This window comes from Typopeltis vanoorti, chromosome 14 (genome assembly GCF_054136105.1).
Source record: "Typopeltis vanoorti isolate ZY-2024b chromosome 14, IOZ_Tvanoo_1.0, whole genome shotgun sequence".
Taxonomy (NCBI): domain Eukaryota; kingdom Metazoa; phylum Arthropoda; class Arachnida; order Uropygi; family Thelyphonidae; genus Typopeltis; species Typopeltis vanoorti.
In genome coordinates this window covers 119,660,509-119,679,234 of record NC_143562.1, presented here as the reverse complement: position 1 = coordinate 119,679,234, position 18,726 = coordinate 119,660,509, and the positions used below count along the sequence as shown (strand labels likewise).

Sequence of the window (18,726 nt, the reverse complement as noted above, 5' to 3'; positions counted from 1 at the left end):
AAGGAGAAAGGTGACCGGCAGGCACACGAACGGTATAAAGCGCAGGCCAGAAAGGTGACGAGTGTGGTAAGAAAAACAAAAAAGTATTACGAAAGAACATTGGCCATGTGGGCTAAAGAGAATCCTAAACAGTTTTTTAGATATGTAGCAAGTAAAAGGAAAAATGTACATGGCAGAATGATTTTAAAGAATGCCGATGGTAGGGAGGTAACTGAATCAGTTAAGATAGCTGAGTTACTGAGTGAGCACTTTGCAAGAATATATCATCCAGGTGGTGACATTGCAGAAACAAATGTACCAGTAGATTATACGGGAATTGTGGTGAATGAAGTGGAGGTGAGTAGTCTATTGCATAACCTCAATGTCAATACATCTGTGGGGTTGGATGGTATACCAGCTCGTGTAGTACGAGAAGCAGCTAATGAATTGTCAGTACCCTTGACCATTTTGTTTAATTTGAGTCTCGGGTCTGGGTTAGTCCCAAGCGGGTGGAAGGAGGGGAAAATAGTTCCACTGCATAAAGGTGGTTCCAAGACCGCTGTTGTAAATTACCGACCGATTAGCATATCAGGAATCATTGTCAAGGTCTTAGAGAAATTAGTCAAGAAAAGAATACAGGATGGGATATTGTATGGGGGACAACATGGTTTTGTGAAGGGTAGCTCATGCCTCAGTAACTTGCTCACATTTTATCACACAGTGACAGCTGAACTGGATAGGGGTAATGGATTTACAGTGATACTACTGGACCTTGCCAAGGCCTTTGACAGGATACCACATGAAACCCTAATCAGTAAACTGGAGCAGATGGGGATAGATATAGGGTTGGTAAGATGGATAGGAGGGTGGTTGAAGGAGAGATACCAGAGAGTGGTTTATTCAGGAGTGGAGTCAAAAAGACATCTTGTGATAGTGGAGTGCCGCAGGGCTCTGTTCTTGGACCACTGCTTTTCAATTTGTTCATCAATGATATTGGAAAGGATTTGAGAGGAAGTGTTCACTTGTTTGCTGATGATGCAAAGTTGGGTAGAGCAATTGTGAGTGCACAGGATGTCAAAATTTTACAGGATGATTTGGATAGTTTGGAGGACTGGGCTAGGAAAAATGGATGTCAGTTTAATGTGGCAAAGTGTAAGGTTATGCACTTTGGGGTGAAAAGAATAGCAGCAGTATATCGCATTGGTAGAACCGTACTCCAGGAGATTGATGAGGCCAGGGATTTGGGAGTGCTGGTGGATAGGGAGTTGAAGTTTAGGGGGCACATTGCAAAAGTAACTAAAACAGCTCACCAAATCACTTGGCTTATGAAAAATACTTTAACATGCAGAGAGAAGCACGTTGTTGTTCCTCTGTATCGAGCCTTGATTAGACCCCATCTGGACTTCTGTGCCCAGTTATGGGCACCAGGGTTTCTTCGTGATGGGGAGGAAGTGGAGAGGTTCCAGAGACGAGTGACCAAGATGATAAGCAGGTCTGTGGAATGAACCTTATGAGAATAGGTTGAGGATTTGTGGGTTGCAGAAATTGGACGATAGGCGAAGGAGGGGTGATATGATTGAGACATTTAAATTACTGAAGGGTTTTTATAAGATTGATCCAGAAGATATTTTTGAAAATATGACTGGTGGTGGGAGGACTAGGGGCCATGCATGGAAGCTGGGCAAGAGCGTGGTTGACAAGGGTGTTAGAGCTAGGTTTTTTACTTGGAGAGTGGTGAATGAGTGGAATAAGTTTCCAGAGTCTGTTGTGGGTACTACGACCGTGAATGAGTTCAAGGCAAGATATGATAGATACTGTGTGAATGTTGAATAGTTGTTCTTGACATGATGTTAGGGCCTCCTTCGATGAGTCTGTCGACTCCTTGGAGTTTCCCGGAACAATAATAATAATAAAAAATAATAATACCCAACAGGGTGCACCACGAGAAGGTGAGGATTGGACATTAGGTTAGAAGCCCTGGTCGGTTCTCCCCTTTAAAGGCTCTGTTAACACTTTAAGAACTAGAATTATCAGAAAAGAAAAGCTAATTTTCCGACGCATAATAATAAACACTCATTCCACGAAACGCATTGATCACCTTAATATCAGAATGGATTCTACTTCTGACATGTGCAGAAGTGTCTAAGGGTCTCGCATCTGTGGGCGTACAGTAATGTCTAGAGCAGATTGGACACTTTTTTTTTTTTTTTTTTTTTTTGGAAGCGGAGGTGGTTAGGGATGTGATGTACTTATGCCAGGAAAAGAGATCTGGTTTGTTGTAGAGAAGTGAGTATTAACAACCATATGGATATATGAAGTCTTATGTGAAAGGAAATAAAATCAGGATGTTTATTTTGTAAATCACAAAAACAGCATGGAGGAAACTGTTCAAAATGCTCACATAGTGTAAATGCCTCCTAATACAAAATCAGAGACAACTCATACTTAGAATTGAAAGATGTATAAGGATGGTGGTTCGACATTAAATTAGGTGTAAGACAGGGCTTTGTAGTATCTGCATTATTTGTGGTCTATATGGATCACATTAAGGAAAGCAATATTGAACCAGGTGTTTAGATGAAGGTATATTATTAGAACAGCTCAATATATCATTGTCTATACAGATGTAATATATTTTTATACGAGAGTCTAAAAAATATCAAATCATCATCATGCGTATCAAGGATTTAGGCCTAGCATGACCTGTTCTGCCCTTAGAAGTTATCGTTTAAGAGGACGTCCTGGTTTTCTTTTTCCTACTGGTTTGTACTTTAAGGCTTGTTTTGGTAATCTTTGTTTTCATTCTTTGAACGTGTTCCATCCATTTATGTTTATATTTTTTAATTTTTTCTATTAGTGGTTCTTGGTTTAATTCTTTCATAACATCTTCGTTTCTTTTGTGATCAAATAGGGTATACTTTGCAGTTTTTCTCATAAACTTCATTTCTGCTGTTATTAATCTTTGTTTGTCTTTTTGTCCAGATTTCACTTCCATACATTAAGACTGGTAGGGCTAATGTATTGTATACTTTTAGTCTGGTTTGCTTTTAAACTCGGTTTGGTTTAAATATAGAGTTAATTACATCTGTTATTTTTAAATATTTTGCAATTTTTACGTTTATATTTTTGTCATTTTCATATGTGATCGTACATCCTAGGTAGTTAAATGAATTCACCTGTTCTAAGATCTTGTTATCTATTACTATTTTAGTTCTTGCGGGATCTGTCCTTTAAAGGCCATAATTTTTTATTTTTCCGTTGATATTATCATACCATAATCTTTGGATATCTCATTTAGATCTAAAATAGCTTTCTGTAAGTTATCTTCAGAATTTTTAATTATTATTTGGTCGTCGGCAAAGAGGAGAGTGTTTAAGTTAACTTTAGGAGAAAGTTTAATTCCTTGATGTAAATTTTTATTCCATTTTATTATTATTTCATTTAAGTAGATATTAAAAAGAGTTGTGAGAGGGGACATCCTTGTCGGACCCCTTGGTTTATCTCTCTCATATATGATAGCTCGTGATTTAATCTTATTTGTATTTGATTATTTTCATATATACTTGTGATAGCTTTTAGGATATAATTGGTATTTGTCTTTCTTTTAATATGCTTCTTTTAACTTTGTCAAATGCTTTTTCAAAGTCAATAAATGCAATAAGTGTTTCTAAATTATATTCTCTTCTTTTCTCTATTATTAATTTTAGGCAAAAGGCCAGGTCTATACATGATAGTCCTTTTCTAAATCCATTCTGTACTTCTAGAATAAAGTTTTCGGAATATTTCATTAGCTTGTTATTTAAGATTTTGCTATATATTTTGTAACAGGAATTTAGTATACTGATAGCTCTATATTTTTTAGGGTCATCTCTATTACCTTTCTTAAAGATAGGAATCACAATTGCTTTTTTCCATTCTATTGGGGGGATACCAGTTGAGTAAATTTTATTTAAAATTTAAAAAAAATCAAATAGCTGTGACAAATGTAACATAAGATGGACTGATGCAGTGAGCAGTATGTTAGAAGATAGAAGAAAGAATTAATTAAATCAGAACAATTATATTTAACTACAATAATAAAAAACTATGCTGAACTGTCAATTATCTGCTAAATACTTAGAAATATGCACAGACTCTAGAAGAGTGAGTCCACTGGTAGAAAAGACTTATATAAGATGGATAGCCTGCATGTGAATGGATTCAGCATCAGGAGTCTGGAGAAATTATTTATTGAAGAGAAACTAGACCATCATGGGAGGAATTGTGAGAATGTGCGAGTTCAGGAAAAGCATCCAGATATTGATAGAAATGGCAGTAAGCACAGTTATGAATCTTGGGGATAGGAAAGAGAAAGTTGCCTAAATGAGCCAAGAAGACTACATATGTAATCATATGAAAAAGTTACCGTTTTGTTACCTTGGTAACAAGAGTAAACAGTATATTTTTAGAAAGAACAGAACATGGGTGTAGCTACAGACCTTATTTCAGTTACTAGGGACAATAGAAGCAATTGGTATGAAAGGAGCAATGATAATGTGATTTAAATTATCCAAACATCCATTACATAGCAGAGAAATCTCATGATAAAAATGAAGAATTCATTGAGCTGTTGCAAGACCAGAGTGTTAGATTTCATCGTGGCATTCAGAAGTTATCTTATCAGATCTTAGTTAAGGATATGACAGTGCCATACTGACCAAGAAGCAAAGGATATGATGTTCCATTTATGAAAGGTCACATGCTGCACTATAACATTCTCTGAACATATCAAATCAGATCCTATTGCTAATTCTAATTCAGTTCAAGCCTCTTCTTAATACACCTGAGTTTATCTGGTGAAGAGGCGAAGGTTATTTGCTAAGCACCATCAATCTTATACATGTAAGATTGATGGCTCTAGGCAAATTGAATGAACAATTGCTTCTGCATAAACATTTGGATGCAGTAGTTATTCTTTCTCTTAACTTTCTATTAGGATCTTTTATAATTTTCATACCGTGCATCTATTATCTTCACTCTTTTGAATGCTCGACTTCTATTTCTTATACAGATTTGAATCAGCTCAAAAATGAAAGTAATCATTTAAAATTTAAAACAGCTGTCACATAAGTTTTTTTATTTTTTAAGAAATGTTACAGGTGAAAGTTCAAATTATACATTGCTTGGAAAGAAGTTCAGGAACATCGTGGCATGTAACCAGTATAAATTGGAGGAAAGTGATGCTCCCAAGTTGCTGCAAGAAAGGAACTAAGTTTGAAAGAGGCAGTGTGATAGGATACCATGTTGCAAGTCTTTCTGTTTAATAATTTGTTGAAAAATTGGAACATTCCAGGTTAAATCAGTGAGACTATACTGAGACCATGGGGGGGTCAACTGCAAGTGCTATCCAAAGTGGATGAACCACCACACTCACCAAATGTGACTGTAGGATGCCAAGAAGGATAATATTCAAATTTTTGATAATATTCAAAAATCAGCCAAATGTTGAATGCAGAGTTCTGGGCACTGACTGGAACACAAATCTGCACAAAAACATTCAGAACCAAAGCTCATAATGTAGGTTTCCATGGTAGGACCACAATCCGTAAGTCCCACGTTACTGCACCAACATGTAGCATTGTGTGCAAAGCTGTATAGTGGGACATGAAAACTTGGAAAGCTGTGTTATAGAATCACACTAGTTATCCAACTACCAAGCAGATGGATAAGAACTCACTAAGGAAGAGAGATATACACTACTTGGAAGAAGTCAATAGACATCGTTGAGAGTTTATTTTTCACTTGGTTAGACTATAATAAGTTTAGTTTAATCCTTTATCCAAGTGTGAGCAAACAAAGTTTGCACCTGAAAGTATCTTCAGGACTGGGGTAAGGTAGTGTAACACCAGGCAACTCGTTGCAAAGGTGGAGAAAGCTCTCATTACTCCTATCTCAGTATCTCCTATAATGCAAGGCTTTAGGAGCCAAGAAGGCTCCTATAAACACCTCCTTGCGGATATGTGTAATGCTATGCATTAAGGCAAGGGCCACTACCCATACTGGTTTCGACCTTTATTGAGGTCTCATCAGTGGGAGCCAGGCCCAGTAGTGGAGATACAAAGGCAGAAGCAATGAGAGGTCATCCTAACCTATAGGAGTTGCCAAAGGGTGTGTGCAACCTTATCGTTAAATTACTTTCAGGTGCAAACTTTGTTTGCTCACACTTGGATAAAGGATTAAACTAAACTTATTATAGTCTAACCAAGTGAAAAATAAACTCTCAACATCTTTCTCTGAATCCGGAGTAATTTAATAATAAGGTTGCACATCCTTTGGCAACTCCTATATGTTAGGATGACCTCTCATTGCTTCCGCCTTTGTATCTCCACTACTGGGCCTGGCTCCCACTGACGAGACCTCAATAAAGGTCGAAACCGGTATGGGTAGTGGCCTTTGCCTTAATGCATAGCATTACACATATCCGCAAGGAGATGTGCTTTGCATTATAGGAGATACTGAGAGCTTTCTCCACCTTTGCAACGAGTTGCCTGGTGTTGCACTACCTTACCCCAGTCCTGAAGATACTTTCAAGTGCAAACTTTGTTTGCTCAGACTTGGATAAAGGATTAAACTAAACTTATTATAGTCAATAGACATCATTGACTTCTTTCCAAGTGCATAACCCCAACTATGAAATTCATAGGTGGCAGTGTGATGGTATGGTTCTGTTTTGGCCTTGGGCCTTTGTAGTGTTTTTGAGGAACTGACCATTATCTCTTTCGGCAAGACAATGCACCTTGTTGTAAAGCTGCTGCTGTAACTGTGGACAGGAACAGTGCCAAACATGATTGGCCTCTACACCTGATCTCAACTCTATTGAACACCTGTGGGATGAACCGGAAGGGTCAGGTGAGGGCAAGGGACATCCACCCACAACAGTTCAGGACCACATTGCACGTAGACAGGAAGAATGTCTAAAATTCCCATTGATCGCTGTGGAAAGTACATGCCTAAGATTGCTGCTAACTTCTTTCCAAGTAGTAGTATATATTCTGTTTAATTTGCTTCGTGCGAATGGAAAAAAAAAATTTAAAGACAAATCTACAGGAATTTTCACCATTTAGTTTAATTAGCATTTTTAATGTTTGTTTTTAATAACTTGTCAATGAATTTTTTTTTGGAAACAGTATAAAATCTGGCTTAAGTGTTATTAGTAATACAAGATGCTTTAAATGAAATGCAGGGGAAGATTTTCGGAGAACTTGGTTTATGTGAAACAACTGCACCTGACAATTTCAGTTTGTGACAAAATTCTTTTTTTCTTAATTTTTAGGGCTATTTTGGTGCAGCTGGATGTCTTTTAGAATTAATGAGGACAGGTAGCTAGAAGAGAGAGTGGAATTTCTAACAACCAAATAGTTCAACCTTGACTAGATTCAGTTATCAGATGGGCATGTCAGAAGAACAGAATGAAGTCAGACAATAGAAATACTCACCTAACTCAAATTTAACTGTGACTTTTTGAAAATTTTGCTACCATCTCCTGCTACTATAATTTCCATTAATGTACAGAGGTAGTATCTACTACCATATTTATACAATCCAGAACATTCCATCTTGCCTAATATGTACTATGGCAAATTTTATTTTTTTATAAAGTCATACAAGTTTTTAAAGGACATTGTGAAGTTGTCTTTTCCATTGTGTTTGCAAAAATTTTTTAAAAAAAGTTTTATAAAATAAATGCCTTAAGACTACTAATTTTTAACATTTATTGAAAATCCAATGTGCTCAAGTTCGTGTTGCTGGAAAATTTATCATGCAACCTAATTTGTACAGACATAGCAGTTTGGTAATTGAAATTTACTGTCTGTGATAACATATTTCAAATAAATGTTTCTAACACTGAGTATTTGTGCATGAATGAGATAACTGTTCAAAATTCAATAGTAATCCTATGAACATAAAAAAATGCATCTGCTACTTTGCCAACTGATGAACAAAGCTTTCATTAAGATGATGAATAAGCATTGGATCTTTGTAAAAGCTTGTTCTGATAATGCAGATACAGAAATGACCCAGCATACAAGCTTTAAAAAAAAATTACAATTTAGTGTAACGGCTTTTGAAGATAAGAAAATAAGCTATAAAAGAATAAACACAAGAGTATGATTAAGTCTATACTGAGAAGTTCTTATATTATCCAACACAATCTAATTCTGTGGGAAACAGAAGCTAAGCAAGTATAAGCCTTTCACACTGCATCACTTATTGCAATGGCCTCTTAGAATTGTGCTTTAGTTAGTTAATTGTGCATACATTAACACAAACTTTCTGTGATTATGTAAACTCCTCTCCATTTAAAACATTTGCAAACTTTCAAATGCTGCAGTGTTTTGAAGGTAATGTTCAAGCCTGTAAAATCAGATTAGTGAAGGACCTCTCCTCCTCCCAATCCTGAACAAAACAATCAAAAGTTAAACTGTGGGGACAAGGGGTGAAGAACTAAACTGATTTATTTGAATGGTCATATGTGATTAAAAAAAAAAAAATTTTTAACCACCAGCCATTATGGATAAAATATGCATCCTCATACGCTTCGCATCCATCATATATTTCAATGTAATTACAATTTTAATATGCACTTCGCATCAATGATAAACTTGATGTCTATAGACGTCATGGCCGGTAGCATGGTTAATCAAGCTTTTCCACTGCAAAACATTGTGCATCTTTAAGGAATAAATAGAACACTCAACTATAATGAATGCGTGTTAAGCAATATATGATGTCAACAACCTAAGGATGAACACTATTTCTGAAGATTACAACTGCAAATTCATATCAATCAGCTTTCTACTCAAAATGGCCAGTTATACAGGTATACATTCAAATTTTCAAATCAAATAAAAAAAAAGGCTGCCAAACTGTGTTTGAAGGAAGCTCATTTTGTGAAAGAATAAAGTTGCATACTTGGATGTCTTGTAATGTAAGATATTTAGATGATTTCACATGGAAATGAATTAGTGGAAAACTTATAAAGGCAGCTGCAGAATTACTGATATTGCCAGAGAGTTTGGGATCTCACATTACATTGCATCCAGGCTTTGGGCAGCATTTCAAACCAATGGAATGTGTTCCAGACATTTGCTAAGAGGTTGCCCTTGCTCTAACATGGAGCAAGGGCAACCTTGAATGGAACCAGTTGCAAGCAGGTCAGCTTGCAACTGGTTCTATTCAAGCACAGGTATGCAGCTATCTCAACAAAATGTGGCAAGACATCTGCAACAAGTAGGCCTATAAAACCTTTATCCACAGTTCATCGTAGAGCATGCTTTTAGTGGTTATCCATAAAAATTGGACAAGACACCAATTCACTAATATACTCTTTACAGATGAGTCATTTTAGTCTGTCCTCTGATTATCGATGACACTTGATCTGGTATGAGAATGTTCTTGAAAGGAATCTTCAACATCACATTTGATTATTCCATGGTGCTGTACATGAAAAATTCATTTTTATGGATGACAATTCCAGACCACATTGTACACAAGAAATGGAGTTACTTCTGGAGACTATAAAAGAATTTTGGAAACAAGCATTGTCCTTGCTCTGAAGGGGGGGGGGGGAGTGGACCAGTTTGCTTAGAACTCCTGAACCATTTGGTGCTAAGCATGGTACAATGTGAGAGCTGCACTGCAGTTTGGGATTGATGTTCTATACTGAAATGTCTCTCCACGTAGTTTTCTGTAGGCACTGGACATTAATTTCTTAACTACATCTTTAGGAAATGTGTAACTTTTGCCAAAAAACATAATTTAACTTGTAAGAAATTTATAACACATTTTTTGTGTAATATAATTTATTAGTATGCTGATAATAAATTTATGCCCACATTTAGCTGTAGTCATGAAAATGTAGTTTCTCCTTAGCTTTTGGACACCATTGTTTAATGTAACATACCAAACAGCAGCATACCAAACAAATTCATGTCAGTTACAATATGCAATTGTATCTTGCTTACTGAAATCCTACACTTATGTTCATTAACAATAATCTCAAATTTTATCAATCTAACAAAAACCTGTACAATCACAGTATTACACTCAAGTGGACAATTTTGTTCATATTTTTCTTGGAGTTGATGCTCAGTGAATGTCATGCCAGCTGTTCCATGGGATGGCCTGAAATTCTGGTAGCCTGATTTCACATTTCTATGAAATCAGGCTACTAATTCAAGTGGATGACAGCATTCATATAGAAGACCTAGATAAAGTATTAAAAAAAATAGAGTAGAGCGCCCTCCCACGATGAGTCCTTGAACTCGCTGGAGGTGTCACGTTACAATGGTAATAAAATACTAAGGAAGGCTAACTTTAATGAATACTGACAATAAAGAGGTCAAATAAGCAGAAGCATAATTGAATTAATAGCTGATCACTTTACAAATGTGTATCACCTACACAGAGATTGTGACAAATGAATCTGGGAGCACCCTTCACCACCCTTCCAAATCTTAGAAATGATAAAATGCTATAAAGGTGGAAAGAGTAAAATAGTCGTGTGATACCAAGGAGGCTCCATGACTTTTTCATGGAGCTCCATGAAGTTTCAAACTATATAGATCAGTCAATATTTCTAGAATGGTGGTTAAGGGAGTGCTTTTCAAAAACTGTGGGGCATGAGACCATTTATGGGGATACTCAGCACAATGTTAAATATTATTTCTGAGCACTCAACACTTATTTCAATTCCATGTTTATTTCATTAACATTATTACAAGTTACCACTGTGGTGTCTGCACGGTTAGGCTAGTGGCTTTGTGCTTCGCAACCATATGCCTGGGGAAGGAGTGTCCTAGATTCGATTCCCGTCGACGACATGAGGAGTTTAAGGATCTCCCTCAGCCATAGCCAAGTTAGCCGTGGACAGCATGATTTTTTCTGCCAGTTTATCTGGGGTTTTTCAACCTGCAAGCAGGCAAACCCGTGAACACACATAGGTCAGTATTCCTGACTCAACCATAGGCCTGATTCATCAGCTATGCCAGTTCCAAGTCCGGATAAAATATGGGGAGGGGACTGATATGGTGCTGTACCTCTCTGTAAAAAGGGACTCACAGCCATGGTATCATCATATGCAATTATTATGATTGTGATTATGATTACGTTGTAGTCATATTATTAAAATTTGATTTGAATTAACATCTAATGTTGTTATCAAATTCTCCAATGCGCAGTTGTTCTGTGCATCTGGGTTGTATACCATACTTCTATTTTGTCTAGGCCACTACTGCAGATGCATTCTTATTCTCCCAATAGTAGTAAGTGTTGAGAAATATTTGAACTCTCTGCTCATATGATTCCGAGGAATTATGAGTGACAATATCACTGTCAACACGTTTTCAAAACATATGTGCTGAAGAGCAAGCTCAGCTACCTCATGAAATATTTGTCATGAATACATTAAGTTAGAAATTTAAAAGTTGTAATTCTTAAAATATCTGTGCTATTTTAGTTTTATAATCACATACCATCAAAAACTGTGAGAAAATCTTTTAGAATAGAGTAAAACTGCATTTTTCATAAAATATTAACGTATAGTTTTCTTAGCAAACTATAGATTAATATTTTATGAAAAGTGCAGGGACTGCAAGTTTTTTTTTTTTTTTTTTTTTTTTTTTTTTAAAAAAAAAGAGGATGCATCTCTTCAGAAAGTTTGAAAACCACTGGCTTAAGGTATCATGAAGATACTCTATGGATGTAATTTAAGATTTTGCAAAAGCATCTGACATTGAGCTGAATCAAAGTGATTAGTAAAAGTAAAAGAAAGTGTGCCACAGGGTTCGGTACTAGTGCCATTTGCAGTTCAATTTGAATGTCAAAGATTGGGGGGGGGGATATCGCCCATTTACCAGTGATACTAAACTGGAGGGGGGGGGTCAATAATTAATAAAGTTGGAGATCACACAGGGTAATATCTAAACAGACCGATAGTTTATGTAGAAAAAAATGGGTGCAATGGCTGCTAATTCAATGTCTCAAAGTGTCAAGTTATTTAAAGGTAGGATGAAAAAACTACAGACTATGCATTACATAAACAGAATTGCACTACAAGAGATTTACAACCTGAACTAGTTTGAGATGACTTTAATAACATTAACATTCTACTTAGCAACCTTAACTTTAAGGTCATCTTCAGGAATATGTCGATCTTTCCTCAAACATTTAAAGCAAGTAACACAAGCCCACATGCAATTCATGATAGAAGTACAAAAACAAAATTCCTTACCCTTCTTGGATGCACTTTTAACTTGCCTTCTGTCAGGTTTCTAATTTAACATATATTGCAAACTTACACATACCAGTCAATTTGTACATCTACTCCTATCTCCAACCAATGCAAAAACTAGGGATAATAAATACCTTCAAAAAGAAAACAGTAACAATTTGAATGAAAATTATCTCAAAAAAACTACAATGGATTAAAACCACCTTTGTGTAAAATAGATATATATATATTAAATTAAATATACTAAAAAGAAAACTGGCACTATATTGAGAAAACGATAACACACTAAAACAATGCTTTCAACAAAGACCAATTTAAAGATAGGTATAAATTTAAGTGCTACATGAAAAATATCTTTAAACCTCCTATAGAACGATAGCATTTTAAGTTTGACATACATTCACAAGAATATAACTTAATTACTGCAAATATTTCAACCAGAAACTGACTAATCATTCAGTGCATCAGCATAATCACAAGGTGAAGTTAGAACAAAGAATGTCAATACTACTTAGAGCTGAGCCACATGCAAGAATGGCAAGTGGTTGCAATAAAATAAGATTAAGGCCTGAATTTAAAATTAATCAATTTGAAATAAAGTTTAATTTAATAAATGACAGCATTTTATTAAATTAATAAAGAGCATTTTCAAATCTTTGCTAAATAAAGCAAATGTTATCTGCTTTACTTTCCAAGCTCTCCAACAACAATTGAGCACCATCCAATGCATCATACTACAAAATGGCTTCACCTCAAGGATGTTGAAATGTTTCTTGAGTTCTTGCAAGCCCATTCCCAAAAACCTCAAACCTGTAAGGTGAGCCCCTATCCCATACATCACAAGCATCTCAGATGAGCTAAGATCCTAAAAAGATACAACTTAGCTCCTACATTTTCCTCTTATCAACAAAATCTCTCTCCCTCCTTCCCTAGCATTTACCACGTTCAGCATAAGTACTTCTGCTCATACTTTGGATAAACAGGATGTTCTGTTGAAAAAAAAAGACTAGAAGAACACCAGTCTTATATCAACAATAATAAACCTGAAAAATCTAGCCTTGCTCAGTATGGAGAGACACTGACCACAGCATCCTATGGTCCAATACTTGGCAATGTAGCACACTTAGTGCTCTGAAGCACTTCTATATTGCCCAAATGTAAAGTGGAATGACTGCCCTCAATTGCCAAGATTTGGGAGCATTTCATTCTTATAAATAGGAAGCAATAGTGCACTTTCCCCCAGTATTTGAATTTTTATTTAATATGCTGTCATTTCATTATCTAAATTAAATGTAATCGCATTTTAAATTTGGGAATTAATTGTAATCTTTATTGTATTGTAACAAAGTGGCATTTGGTCACATCGCTCAACTCTGTAAATTGGATTAACATTCTTTGTTCTATCCTAACTGCTGGGGAAAAACTCATGATGAAAGTTTAATAGAGTGAAACAGGAAACAATTAAAAATATTATTTAATGCTTCCGATATTTCATCTCAGTTAGAGAGACATTATCAGGGAGTACAAAATGAGACTAGTCCTAACTAGGTGGGGCACCCTCTATGGATAACTGTCGGCAGTCTAGGCTCACAAAGTATTAATGTATTCCAGATTTTGGGAGTTTTATGCAACCATTTTTATTAAAATTAGGCTGAATTTTTAAGTGCAGCAGCAGATTCTAAAAACAGTCTTTCTCTTCTAAATTTCCAGTGATGGAGTATGAGCTGAGAGGTGGGGAGAGATTGTCTTTAGTGGAGCAAAGACTGTATTTCTTTAAGATTCTGGATTATTATTTTTTTTCTGATGTGCCTCAGACAAGGGATGGCGATAACACTACTAAAATGTTTCTGAAGAGAAGGTTGTGAGTTAGAGGAAGGATTGATTATTTTTTTGATATTTTGTGAGAACCGTAGCCATTAGAAAAGTCCAGTATATATGATTATGTTGCAAGACAGGTCTTGTTGGAACAAAGGTCATAAGCTATGTATTAGTGTTTTTATGACACCATATTGTTGAGAGGGGAAGGTGATAGGAAAGTTTGTCAATGTTATCTGCCTGTTATATACTGAAAAGGACAGGTTACCATTAGGTAGGTGGGTGGCTAAGGTGTGCTTCTGTTATCCTCAGTGCCCTTGAATACAATATAATGGATATCATTCTTAGAGACCACTCCACCTAGACTTTAGATTATAGATCTCACAAATCAAAAAATTAAAAGGCCTACTAAAAAATTTCTTCCTGGCCTACTGACATCACAAAAACTCAAATCCTTCTGTTGCCCATCCTCACCAGATATACAGCTTGCTTAAGATTCACAAAACCCAATTCCCCTAAGACATATATAGTAGATACCACTGATTCCCCTTTCTATAAATTATCCAAACAGTGAAATCTCTTGATCCCTTTACTAGTCATACCACATCATACCTAAAAAGTATCCTAGTGAGCTTTGACATCTCACATTGTTCACTAACATTTCCTTAAATGACACCTTATTGGGTAGAAGAGAAATCTCATGACAAGAAAGAAGAAGATTTTATTGAATTGTTGCGAGACAACTTTCTCAAGCAGCAAGTGAAAGAAGAAACTCAAGGTCAAAGAGTGTTGGATTTGTTCATAGCATCAGAAGGGATCTCTGCCAAGAATATGGCTCTTTTACCACCAATATTGCTTTTAAAAAAGTGTTTTTCCCTTGATATTATTGACTTCTTTTCTTTTGCTATCCATTCTGGTTAAAACTCTTGGAAGGACAAAATTTATAAACAGAGGGTACCTCTATGAGGTCGACCCATGCCAATTTTTTTTTATGGAAGATTTTGAAAAACAAGGTAGTGACTTAGCCTCTCTCAAACCTATCTGGTTAGATATCTTTCCATCTTGTTTCATGGCACACAATTTTCTCTGTCACCTCGAAAGTCTTTACCCTAGAATCCAATTTACAACGGAAAAGGAAACTAATAATAGTGTGGCCTTTTCAGACACCTTGGTCACTGCTTACGTAATGGTAACCTGTCCTTTTTAGTATATTAGAAAACCATTCGCACAGGCAGATGACATTCAAAAACTTTCCCATCATCTGTCATAAAAACATTAATCCATAGAGCTTATAACCTCTGTTTCAATGAGAACTGTCTTGCAACAGAACTCAATCATATAAATATTTTGAGAACTTAATAGTTAGTTCTCAAAATATCAATAAATAAAAAAAAATATATATATATATACGCACACTGCACTTTGTTAGTTCTCACAATATCAATAAAATAAAAAATAATAATCAATTCTTCCCCTAATCCACAATTTTCTCTTTAGAAATATTTTAGTAATGTTATCACCATCCACCATATGTCTGAGGCACATCAGAAAAAAAATCAAGAATCTTAAAGAAATACAATCTTATCCACTCCACTAAAGACAAACTCCCTCCCCTCTCAGTTCCAGGTGTATATAGTGTTCCTTATTCCTACAAGTTGGCCTAATATGGACAGACAGGAAGATCAGCTACCATCCAAATGAAAGAACAAATACATCTGCAGTCATGACTATGGTCAATCTGGCCTTGCAGATGTTCCTTTGGATATAACTTACAGACTCAAGCATGTTCCATCACAAAATTTGGAACAGAAAGACTGATTTTAGAATCTCCTGCTGCCCTTAAAAAAAAGCCCTAATTTGAATAAATATGGTTGCATAAAAACTTCCCAAAATATGGGAAGCACTAATACTTCAAGATTCTAGTCTGCCAATACGTGCTCATAGAGTTAGTTAGGACGTCTTTCATCCACGTTTCAGTTTTGTGCTGCCTTTGTGTATCACAAATCTCATTTTACTCCATGATAATGTAACTGAGATGAAATACTATTTTCGTTTCGTAGTGCTGTTTCACTCCATTAAACTTTCATCATGAATTCTGTTCTAGTTTAACCTTGTGATTATACTGATGATGACCAGTTAGTTTCTGGTTGAAATATATTTGCAGTAATAAAATGATTGTCTCTCTCTAATAAACTTTGTCACAAGCGCCATTAAAAACTACCATTTATTCATTACATCCAAGGATCCCCTATCACAGGCAGGAGCATAAATTAAATGTATATACATATAACCTTCCCTACATTGGTAAAACTGGTTGACTGACTTTGAATATGGTTTATTGGTGCAAGGTCATGCAGCACCCAAGCAAAGGTTACAGAAGGTAATAAAGTAATAACTTAGTAAATAATGTATATAGTACATTATTTACTAAGTTATTTAAAAACAATATAAATTAACCAATTCAGTTTCTAGACACACAAAAACGTGCTTAATTTTTATTTTTGGAAAAAAGTTAAAACATATCATGCAATTCGAGTTTGATAGCATCTGCGGTGCATGAGTATATGTCTCAGCTAGATTAGTATAAATTTCATTCCTCTCGTATGAAGTGTTGGCACTTCACCATCAAAATATGACAAAAATGGTGGGATGCATATTGCATTTTTCATATATAAGTGGGCCCTCAGTAATGATTGTCCTATACAGAGCCTAGCAAATTGTTTCTACATTGACTAGACTGCCAATACTTAATTCTAGTAACAAGGCTTATACGTTGGTCATACATAACTGGTAATTAGCTTACAGAATTAACAGTGCCAATACTTAATATCATGCAATTGGTTCATCAGTGCTTCCTGCCATCTGGCAATTAGCTTTGATCTTATGACTGTCAAATAGTACATGGAAAAAGTATGAGCTGATCTGTAATTTTATTTCCATTAATTCCAATGTGGCTAGAATCCACAACTGAACATCAAAATTAAGGGTCTTCATTTTGTGTAACTGTTGTAAAACCTCAGAAAGAACAGGATGTATTTGTTAAGCAAATACATCCAGTGCTGTTGTAGAGATCACAGAAAAGATACTAGTCTATGTAGGATGCTCTGGAAGAGGACTATTTTAAGGCATAGTTAAGAGGACTGTTTAAGTGATAGAAAGGTTCATGGTGAAACTGGATGCACAGCAGATATTAGCCTAAATTCACAAATTCTAGTGGAGGTCCCCTCATACATAACTGGTAATTAGCTTACAGAATTAACAGTGCCAATACTTAATATCATGCAATTGGTTCATCAGTGCTTCCTGCCATCTGGCAATTAGCTTTGATCTTATGACTGTCAAATAGTACATGGAAAAAGTATGAGCTGATCTGTAATTTTATTTCCATTAATTCCAATGTGGCTAGAATCCACAACTGAACATCAAAATTAAGGGTCTTCATTTTGTGTAACTGTTGTAAAACCTCAGAAAGAACAGGATGTATTTGTTAAGCAAATACATCCAGTGCTGTTGTAGAGATCACAGAAAAGATACTAGTCTATGTAGGATGCTCTGGAAGAGGACTATTTTAAGGCATAGTTAAGAGGACTGTTTAAGTGATAGAAAGGTTCATGGTGAAACTGGATGCACAGCAGATATCAGCCTAAATTCACAAATGGGAAAAGAGGACTTTCCAAAATTTCCTTTTGAATATATCTAAAACCATGACAATATATATCCTCTATTGCATAGAGTATGAACTACAGTTAACACTGATCTCTACAAATAATCACATCAGTTAATGGGTAGAAAAGAGTAATAAAGAAAGGTCAACAGAAGAACCAAGAGTTGTCTTCTCATTTGGTCTGAGGTCAAGGTTAGAACAATTTTATTGCTACAGCAAGACATGAGTGTGACAATAATGAGCAACATGGAAACAAGAAACGTTCAAGTAACAAGACTTGAATTTCTTGAGATATTCAGGGACAACTACTACCTTATGCAGCATGTAATTGAAGCAATACATAGGACACGAGAATTAGATTTGATATCTCATACAGTAATATATTCACCACAATGCCACCAGTTGAGAGTGATCATTTGGTTTCAACATAGGGAACAGCTAGGTAGGACCAAATTCACAGAAGACAAGATAGGCATGGGATTAAAGTAGAAGATTATGATAAATTAAGGATAATGATTAAGCTTGATCTCGCTAAAGCATTTGCCAGAACCATGTGATAAAATACTGTTGAAATTGAACAAGATGATGATGGATAGTCATTTGGTAGCTTAGTTGCATAGAGTGCTGACTGATAGGTGGTAGCGAGTTGTGTATTATTATTATTCAGGCCTCCATGGAGTGAGTCAAAACACTCATCGTGGGAGGTCTTTCCTAAGCACATCAAGTCTGTCAAGACTCATCGAGTGGAGGTCCCCTCTAAGAAACACAGTCTATCATACCACTCCTTAAACTCATTGACCGTTCTCGCTCTCACCACTCCATCAGGCAATGCATTCCATGGTTCAACCACCCTCCACGCAAAGAAACCACTCCTCACCCTCTTGCTCACAGTTTCCTTTTGTAACTTCCAGGGATGACCTCTTGTCATCACTCCTTCCCGCTGTTCAACCAAGCGAAAGAACTCCCCAGTGTCAACCCTGTAACCACCTCTCAACAG

At 35.9% G+C, this 18,726-nt stretch overlaps 1 protein-coding gene across 1 annotated transcript in view; it reads left to right on the top strand.

The window, feature by feature from the left end:
* Positions 1–7,867, top strand: part of LOC150099861 (pantothenate kinase 3-like) — a 192,492-nt gene extending 184,625 nt beyond the window's left edge. The window contains exon 9 of the mRNA XM_090403411.1: positions 7,292–7,867. Within this exon, the coding sequence (XP_090259537.1) occupies positions 7,292–7,345 (54 nt within the window). The 3' untranslated portion in view covers positions 7,346–7,867. The remainder of the gene's footprint in view (positions 1–7,291) is intronic.
* Positions 7,868–18,726: the final 10,859 nt, after the last annotated feature.